Below are 10216 nucleotides of genomic sequence, written 5' to 3'. Positions count from 1 at the left end.
GATGGATGTCTGTGGACAATTACATATAGCCTATTAATCTGGGGTTCCTTGATGTGAAGAAATGTGGAAGCAAGCCCAAATAAGCAACTACTATACGCTTTAGAATCAAGCCCAAACATCAACCAGCAACTACCAATAATTTATTTGCAAGTGACTTTATAGAAAAAACAAGTCAAAGGTTGCTTATAATAAGCAGACATGGCAACACGGCCTGAAGGAAGCAAAGCACACACAAGAGAGCCGCTGCCACACCATCAAAAGAGCTGCGCACGTTCTCGGCTGCGCGCAGCTTAAAGCTTGAGTTTTTAGACAGCTGGTGGATGGAAATTAAGCTCCACCTCCGCTGAATTCTTGCGCGACGGCCAGATTCCCGGAAACGCTCTCCTCCGCTCAAGTCTTCCGCGGAGGTGGAGCTTCTTTTCCATCCACCAGCTGTCTAAAAACTCAGAATTTAAGCTGCGCGCAGCTTTAGAAGTGCGCAGCTTAAGAATGTTTTGCGCTATGGTGTGGAGACGGTGACACAAGGAGCCCCAGTACCTTGGCGGGGAAAAACGTGGATAGATTCTAGTTTATTTCATCCAGCAACAACTACTGTACAAGATGTCAGTGGACTGATAGGCAGAAGTATTAAGAGACTCTGCTGCCGCCTGCTGGTCACTTTTTGGTGACGCTCTGTGCTCTAAATGTAAACGAGAGAGTTAAAACTCAACAGGCTTAGTGTACATCAGATAATTCTGCAGTGGACAGGTGGTGTAAGCTACTAGGATGTGTGCTGTATGTATGTTTGGATGGTTGCCAGAAGGAGGGATCTAGCAGGAAGGAGAGGGGGAGAGTAAAGAGGTTAATACAGGCGTCTTGACGTAGGGGTGCTGCGGGTCGATCTGATGGAGCTACCACCGCCACCGGTGCTGTAGCCAGAACTGCCTGACATGGTCATACCGCCACCGTAGCCGAAAGCACCCGACATCGACATTCCGCTACCGCCACCCACTCCACCACCTGGGGATGAGATGAGACGGCAGTAATTGCTGTTAGTATCTAGGACGTAACAACCTACTTTGTAATCACACTTGTCTGTGTTTGTGAACAAAATAACTTAAGAACAGATGTGCATATTTTCATTTTAACTTGGTGTTAACTATCAATAGCCTGCCCGTAAGGGATGAATAACTTTTGCATTGATAAAGGTCATAATGCAGGTCAGGTTAATATCAGATGTTCAGATTTTTGTGTGACTTTCAGTAGGTTTGCCCCAAAGTGACTTTTAACTTTCGGGTCAAATAGCTCACGCTCAAAATTAGATTTGTATGTCTCATTATGTTTCAGGAATGGAGAGCTGTGGAACAAGGGATGTTGGCGAGGGTAGAGTTTGCACCCCATGGTTCTGTAACGTCCACAGACTGATAACGTGTAGAGTTGCGTACTTACCACCCCCGCCACCACTCTGGATGTGGATGGTTGCATTTCCACCCCCAGAAGAAATTCTGTTGAGAGATAGTGAACATTAGTCATAATATATGTATCCTTTTAATCTATTTTACCTTTGGCATTTGACTGCCTGAGTTTGTTCCCTCTCGACAAACCGGCTGAATTTTACCTATCCTCCTCTCCTTCCAGCAGTTTCTTGTATGTAGCGATCTCAATGTCCAGGGCCAGCTTGACGTTCATCAGCTCCTGGTACTCGCGCACCTGGCGGGCCATGTCCTGCTTGGCTCTCTGCAAAGCCTCGTCCAGGTCCTTGATGCGGCCCTTAGCATCCGCCACAGTCATTTCACCACGCTCCTCAGACTCTGCGTTCTGGCCCTCTAGGTTGGCACGCTGGAATGTTGAAAAGAAAGTGGTATGCATGATAATCATCATCATCATCATAACCTTTATTTAAACTCGGAGTACAATTGAGGGGCAGGCCCTCATTTTCAATGTAGCCGAAATACAAAACACAAAAATCAACAACATACACTAAATACAGCAATATCAAATATATGAATTGTAAAACAGAAAGGGCTGTATATTTGCGTGTCTTACCAGGTCTTATTACATAACTTAAGACCTGGAGGCGTGATCAATGCCATTTGGCTATTCTGAGTGGCCAAAGAGCATTGACCACGCCTCCAGGTCTTAAGTTAAGTAATAAGACCTGGTACTTAAGACACGCAAAATACAGCCCAAAGTGTCCAAAGCTAAAATAACTATAATAGATAGATGAGAATCAATTAAAAACAGTTACATTGTTGAGTAAAAGTGCTAGAAATAATTTCCCTGAATAAGAATGATGATAAGATGGACTTGTCCGACTCCTAGCTAAAGTCCTAGTTTATCATGTTGCAAAGTTCCATGAATTGCTGTGGTGGGTCTGAAGGTAGTCTACCTGTCTCTTGACAGTCTCAATCTCATTGTGGAGGCGAGAGATCATGCGGTTGAGTTCAGCGATCTCAGACTTGGTGTTGCGAAGGTCCTCTCCATGCTGGTTGGCTGAGCTCTTCATCAGCTGGAACTGGAAGAAGAAAACACATTTTTACTGAGATTCCCGACTCTCATCCACTCTGCGTTACCTTCATCTGCGTTACCTTCATCATCAGTGTATCGTTAAATCTCTACCTTTTGCTGATACCATGTCTCGGCCTCAGCGCGACTGCTGTTGGCGATGGTCTCGTACTGAGCACGCACTTCAGCCACAATAGCGTCCATGTCCAAGCTGCGGCTGTTGTCCATCGACACAACAACTGAGGTCTCCTTGATCTGTCCCTGTAGCTCAATCAGTTCCTGGAAAAAAAATATGAATATAGTGATTGACTGACCTTTTTTCTTTTTTTCCTGCAAAAAATGCATACACATGAACAAAAAAACCTTATTTCCATGATAGTCCCGACTATAGCATGAGGTAGTGGAAAAGATAACTGAACTGGTTCTGTAAATAGCTCTGATGTTTTTGTGCTCCCCAGTGCCATTAAATATGACTTTTCATTTCCTTTTTAATGCTAATTAGGTCTGTTGAATCAAATAACCATGTTCAGAAATCAAGAGCACAGAGTGAAGCCTCACCGCCTCATATGCACTCCTGCGGAAGTTGATCTCATCCTGAAGACCGTCGACCTTGGTCTCCAGCTCAATCTTGTTCATATAAACACAGTCCACATCCTGGAAGAAGAGCGCAGATTGTTTAAGTGGAGGCTCCATTGTATAGCTTTGGTATTCTCTGTTTGGGACCAACATTGCTCACCTTCTTTAGTATTACGAATTCGTTTTCCGTAGCAGCGCGCTTGTTGATTTCATCCTCATATCTGAAAAAGGGGCGAAAACCAGATGGCAAGCATCCAGATTTTAAATTGAAACCATATAGGAAGTGACAGTTCACATGAATGCACGTTAGTTTTTCTATTTAGCCCATGATTTCTCCCCTGCTGGCTACAGAAGCAATAATTATCTATTCAAGCAAATGGGTTTTTAATCTGACTTTACACTTGATTTTATTACAGTCGCTGGTTTACAGTCGACTGAGTTTAAGAGTCGACCAATAGGGCTCGCTTTGTCCATATTCTTTTTACAGTCTATGGGACACTAAGGGCTCCATTTTCGTCACCGCTAAACCCCTTATCCCTAAACTTCTTTGCCTTTTTTTTTACTATTTTGCAAAGAAAAATGGAATAGTTAAAATGGCCAGTCTACAAGCTCACAACGTGTCAATGTAGATTGGCTAGTTGAACTATTCAAAAATGTTTTTCAAAATAGTAAAAAAAAAAGGCAAAGAAGTTTAGGGACCCAAGGGGTTTAGCGGTGACGAAAATGGAGCCCTAAAGCTTTTCAAGTGGGCCCTGATAGAGAAAAGGTTGGGAACCACTGTTCTGGATACTTTGATCTGGTTTCTTTTATCTTAACTCACTTGTTCTTGAAGTCCTCCACTAATCCCTGCATGTTCTTCAGCTCTCCCTCCAGCTTGACCTTCTCGTTGCCCAGCCCGTCCAGCTGCCGGCGCAGGTTGGTGATGTAGGCCTCGAACATGCCGTCAATGTTTGAGTGCGTGGTGGTCTCGTCCTGCAGGAAGCTCCATTTGGTCTCCAGCATCTTGTTCTGCTGCTCCAGGAAGCGCACCTGTATGCGGGAAATGATGTCATAAATAATAATAAATATATGTTGTACTCATAGTGGTAGTGTTTCGGAATTATGGTATGAGAATTTGCTCCGATTTCAGAGCGCCCTGGTTTTGACATCATACTGATGTGGCGTGGTCCGCCGGCACTCCCAGAAGCCAATTTTAATGTTGGATACAATGCTTACTGAGGTAATGGGTTTGGGTTTTGGGTTTAGCATTTCATATTTTCCGTTCCACGAATGGCTATGAATGCCACTTGATGTAACATAGGCAGACCACATCAGAAACACAGACCTCTACGGAGGCCTCCCGTGGGACACCGGCAAGGCCAGAGAGAGAAGGATGAGGCTGGCAGGGCCTCAGCGTGAGCCAACCCAAGGTGCAGCTAGAAGGGGAAAGAGGCTCACCACGTACTGTACACTCATGATGACACACTGCGGTATGACACTGCAAAGCTCAAGACCCTGATGCTAGACAGGAGGGAGTGGAAAGCTGCCATACAGCAGTCCTGAGTTGGTGTCGTCCCACGGCCTTTCCCATACTTCCACGCTTAGGCCAGGTGTCTAAGAATGGACCCCGTTGGGTCTAGGGCCTGCCAGTGGGGCTTTTAGATACAGTGTCATTATGATGAATTTGCCGACAAAGAGTCACTTGAGATTAATCATAACATCATCCATATTAGCAATGAGGTCAACCTCACCTTTTCTCAACAAGCCAAAGTTGCTCTCGGCTGCTAAATGGATTTGAATGTGACTCTTAGGAACCTTTAGTGCCATTGGTAGAACTAGGTGTTAAGGTTAGTACTTATACTGTGATAAAGTCCCTGAAGTTTATTGTCTATGATGTGGCAAGTACATAATTGTCTCCGTCCATCCGTCCGTCCGTTCGTCCTATCTGTGAACAGCTAATCTCCGCCACTGTTCGTGCGATCACTGTGAAACTGTGCACACACACACTCCCTGGATGCCAGAGCAGAACCTCTGCCCCAAATTTTTCACATTGGCCCGTTATAGCGCCACCAGGAGGCTGATTTCGGTACACAGGATCATGTTCACCAATTTTTAATATTTGGCTAAGATTTGCAGGGGTGGCTCGTTTTGGAAAAAAAATGCCTCATCATGAGCGATTTGCACGCACATGCTCACTTGGGCAAAGAAGAAATGTCACCCTACATTATTCAAATCAGCCTCATGGTAGCGATAAACGGGTCAATTTGCGTTTTTTTTACCTATAAAGGTCTCCACACACCGGGCGTGAATCGGATGCGAATTCGGATTTTTAGCGGCGTTTCTCCATCGGTTTTCCGAAAAACGCGGCCGGTGTGCAACCACCTTAACTGATCAGTGTGAAACTGAATTGCATAACTTCCTTAGGGATTGTGCGTGCTAAATGCCTCAAATCTTGAATGTAGCGAATCCACTCAGCAGTCTAATGACTTGCAGGCCTACAGTAGGCCTACAATAACCTACATTAAGCCTAACGGAGACCTGTTCTCTGAGGAGCACTTTTTCCTAGTTTAGAATATATTGATGGGTTATCAAGGTAACATTAGTTCGAAACTACTTTGAGGATCGATGCCATAATTATGTTGAAGGCAAAAATTCAAAAAGCAGAATTGCTAATAATAAAACCAGTAACCAGTGACCAGTGTCTTGGATGGTGACAAACAGTGTTTGCTGACCTCTCTCCCAGGACCTTGGGCTGCAAAGTTGCAGCCCAAAATTAAATACAATGTGTCATTCTTTGCTGGTGGGGGACGGGGGTGGGCCCACTTTCATGGCAGCACCATCAAAGAGTCAGCTTGTGAGTCCCTGCATGCTGCCGTGGCAACAGATGCAAACCCGATCTCCTCCTTCCTTCTCCTCGCAAAGAGCGAGCCAGCAGTCACTGGATACGTCAGGGCTAGAGTTACCTACTCTCTCACTCGACACGAAGCTAGCTTCCAAGGGGCCTATTACACTCACAGGGAACTACTGAAGCACTTATCTGCTTTCAGCTGGTAACATAGTGACCAGCTGACACAATGAGTTCAAGTAAGGCTGTACTGTACTGTACTGTATTTATTTAGGCACATTCCACTCTGAAGGTTGTCAGAAAACCGGCAGAAAACGCTGCTAAAAATCATAAAAACGCAGTAGTGTTCAGGGACATGTACAGTATATGAATGTATGTGTTTGTTTGGTTCTGCTCCAGTGCTTGGCTGTGCAGGATATCATGTTTAAGATCAGATGTGTTATTATTTAATGAGCCCATGCCCACATTTGAAACTATTCATGCATGATCTTTAAATTAGATGGTAATTCAGTTTTCATCTATGTCTCTTCAAGAGGCAACATAAAACAGCTTTTATATTTGTTTTTGCACAAAGGAGGCATCTCAGAAAGGGAGCAGACAGGTGCACTGACCTTGTCAATGAAGGAGGCAAATCTGTTGTTGAGGGACTTGATCTGGTCCTTCTCCATGGTTCGGACAGACTGGATGGCGGGGTCAATCTTGACGTGCATGGGCGAAAGCAGGCTGTGGTTCACCGTGACAGGTTGGATGGGGGCGACCACGGAGCCACCGAAGCTTCCCATCATTCCCATCATACCTCCTCCACCCATGGCGCTTCCGTTGCCGTAGCTGTATGTCGAGCCTCCGCTGAAGCCGCCGCCACCAAAGCCTCCACTCGTGCTCCGCCGGGTGCTCATGGAGGACATTCGGCTGCGGCCACCAACGCCAGGTGCAGCGGAGAAGCTGGAGAAGCTCTTCTTCTGGCCACCACCATTAAATCCACCGCTGCTGCTCAGAGGGTTATATGAGGTTCTGACACTCATGGCCGGTTCTGTTTCCTCTGAGGTTCTGAGGAGAAGAAAATGAAGGAAGGAGAGAGTGAGACAGGCCGGTGTGCTCACTGAGAGAAAAGTCTAGTCCCTTCTGATTACTGTCTCCCTGTCCACTGAGGGCCTTTTATCTGGCTCTTGAAGAGGAGGTGCTGGTATCCTCCTCCCAGCCCCTACCCCTTCTCCTCCCTCCATCTACCTGGCCCCGCCTCCACCCCGGGCAGGCTGGCTTGCAGGTACAGAGGCAGGTCATTTTCAACCTTGTGTCGAATGTTGTGTCGTGTGTGCAGAGCTGTCCCAGACGACCTGACAGGTCAGGATGGTTCATAATGTAGCAAACAGACAGACACCATCAGTTCAACTTCTGGTGGAAATCTACCATGGACTGTCTATTACTAATAACCTGAGTACAGATGGCCCGTCCGAGTGACTGGGAAACCTGGAGTGTGTTCTCCACAGTGGAGAGAATTCTTCTGCTGTCATCATCTGTCATTTAATTCAGGGCGACTGTGGGAAGAGACCTATGGGACAAGACAGGGTGAAAGACACACACGCAGACGCACATGCATGCACACACGCACACGTGAACACACACACACAGGCAAAGGGTGAAATACAGAGCAGAGCAGAGCAGACACTAGCTCTGTTGATGGAACAAACACCTCTCTGTTCTTTATGTTCAATAGTCCACTCTCTGAGTCCTCACAACGTGGCTAATACCGTAGCTGCATCAACACTCACAGTCACACTCCCTGTCTCATTTGCAAGGAAGTAGTTTGATAATTTGTAGGAAATAAGAATGATTGTCTCATTATAGTAGAAAAGGTACATCCTTGCTTTGTGGAAATGTCTAGAAAGCAGGCCATGCAAACCATGCAAAGGCCATGCAGAGAATGAAACTAAAAGGCTGCCTCAAAAGTGTTGCACACTCTACACACACGCAGATGCATACAGTATGTGTGAAACAAGATTCCAATGTCCTCCACCAAAACCGTTTTGTATCCACAATGATTAAATACAAAAAAGTTATGAATGCATATGAACCTTCTCCGTGTCCCCATGACTAAGCTCGGCACCATGGGAGACGACTGACGAGGCATTCTACACTACACATGTATTTGTGTGTGTGTGTGTGTGTGTGTGTGTGTGTGTGTGTGTGTGTGTGTGTGTGTGTGTGTGTGTGTGTGTGTGTGTGTGTGTGTGTGCTTACAAATGGCCGGCCTTTCCAAAAGGAGAGCCAAGCAGTTAGCGAGGTACTGCTCAGTTTCAGCCATTATAGGAAGCCGCTCAATTTGGAGGCGGCGTTGTTTCCTTTATCCATGATTTATGTCTGCTGCCCTGTGTCCGACATGTCAGCTGTACTGTATGTAACGATGCTTTGCCGTCCATGCACGTTGTAACTGGCTGCTCTCTATTGTCAAACTGCACTGGCAGTGTTTATGTCCTTTGTACTTTGTGTGTGTGTCCTCCGAATCAGAACTTGAAAATCCACAAATCTTTGTGTATCTGTCTGTCTGTCTGTATGTGGCCATTTTATGCCCATGTATGGAAATCCCTGATGTCATCAATATGATATCAAGCTGGGGCAAGGCCACTCAGGAGTCAGGACATATCATTTTGTGAAAGGCAGAAGACCAAAGTGAGGGGGCATATGGCAGAAATGGTCCGCATGAAATTCCTGCCCTGGCACCAACATCAACGTGCAGCAAACGGAGACACTTGCTTTGTAGACAGCCTACTCCAACCTGGCAAGCAATGCATCATCTCTCACCCCTCCTCGTTTTGGGGACATTCAAGTTCAGCTGCCTACGACAGCTACACATCTGACTTTACAAGACACTGTGGGAACAGAGACATGCCCTTTGTGGACAATTTTACTATACTTTCCTGAACCAAACTGAACATTTGAAGAATGGACGGACTCCTCCCAAACCAACCATTCAAGCCTTTTATCTACAAACACTACGTTCTAGGCTAAAAAGGCTTTTATGTTACTTTCATTGTGTCCCGTTTGCCCAATTTTTTTCCCCTTTTTTTTCTATTGCTGCTGTGATTTATACGGATCCCCTGAGTGGCCATGGTAAGAAAAATAAATGATCTCGTCCGGACAAGATATTATCTCGTCCGGACAAGATAATATATTGTACAAGATAATATATTGTACAAGATAATATCTCGTCCGGACAAGATAATATCTCGTCCGGACGCCATCATAATATCTTATCTGGACGAGATAATATCTTGTCCGGACGAGATCATTTATTTTTTTATATGTAGGGACAAGATTAAAAAATCTCAAAAAGTCACGCTGCAACATGTTGTGACCATAGCAGTTTGGGGAGGGGCTTAGCTATAGGTCAATTGTGCTGTCTATTCTTTTAAATGCTTCAATTCAATGTCATTTAAAGTATCATTCAGGAAAAGACTTGTAGGTTATAGTAATGTTGTTTTACAGTTGACCATTATGCCTCAGATAATTAACTGCTTTCTCAAAAGTCATTCATTATGATATTCATATACACAAAAGATTCAGATTGAGTTCTTCCTGTTTCCTGTTTGGCAGCATGTCTCATGACTTAATTCACTTCAACATGTTTGAACTACTTTTATATTCTAGACAAGTTACGTTTACATGCAACCAAACAATGTAGATGTTCTTTTGTTTTGTTTTTTACAAATCCTGATATTTGGTGGATCCACTCTGGCTCGGCTTACTCCCTGTAGACTGCAGTGTTTGCTCAGCAACAGGGTTCTCCCTGTCTCTCCAGCTCTTTAATAAACAGAAAATACATTTTGAGGTGGGTTGTAAATTCTCAGCCAATCGGGAGAGAGTACCCATTTATCAGCTTCAATTTTATAGTGACCCAGTTCCATTTTTGCCTGCTCGTTCCTTTGTGTCACCACTTCCAATTTCACTTGTTTACCCTGTGTAATATCGTGTGGCTTCTGACTGGATAACATTTGGTATCCTGAGCTGAAAATGTATTTTAATTAAAGAGCTGGAGATGGGGAGATCACTATCTGTTACTGTCACTAGTCTATAACAATGAGTACTATGAATATTGAGCTATTTAATTGGAAAAAATATATATATTTAAAATAATTTAAAATAATTATTAAAATAATAATAATAAATTAATAATTTACATTCGGTGGATATCTTTCACAATAATACATAATACATGTTCTAGACATTCTAATTATCACACAAATATATGTATTACATGCATTTTAGTTACTTTTATCAGGGTTAAAGATTAAAGGTCATAGGTCAATTTTGATTAGATTTTGAAGTAGCAGACCT

At 44.3% G+C, this 10216-nt stretch overlaps 1 protein-coding gene across 1 annotated transcript; it reads right to left on the bottom strand.

The window, feature by feature from the left end:
- Window positions 1–612: 612 nt before the first annotated feature.
- On the bottom strand, window positions 613–6906 carry LOC306914850 (keratin, type II cytoskeletal 8-like; the record flags this gene model as incomplete). The annotated part of the gene is made up of 9 exons (XM_079492059.1): window positions 613–999; window positions 1444–1484; window positions 1598–1818; window positions 2369–2494; window positions 2599–2763; window positions 3043–3138; window positions 3221–3281; window positions 3881–4089; window positions 6496–6906. The coding sequence occupies 9 exons, from the start codon at window positions 6904–6906 to the stop codon at window positions 842–844; spliced, it is 1488 nt and encodes a 495-aa protein (XP_079348185.1). The 3' UTR covers window positions 613–841.
- Window positions 6907–10216: the final 3310 nt, after the last annotated feature.

This window comes from Electrona antarctica (assembly GCF_951216825.1).
Source record: "Electrona antarctica genome assembly, chromosome: 2".
NCBI lineage: Eukaryota > Metazoa > Chordata > Actinopteri > Myctophiformes > Myctophidae > Electrona > Electrona antarctica.
Note: the sequence above shows the minus strand (reverse complement) of the source record. Positions and strands in the feature narration are given on the sequence as shown.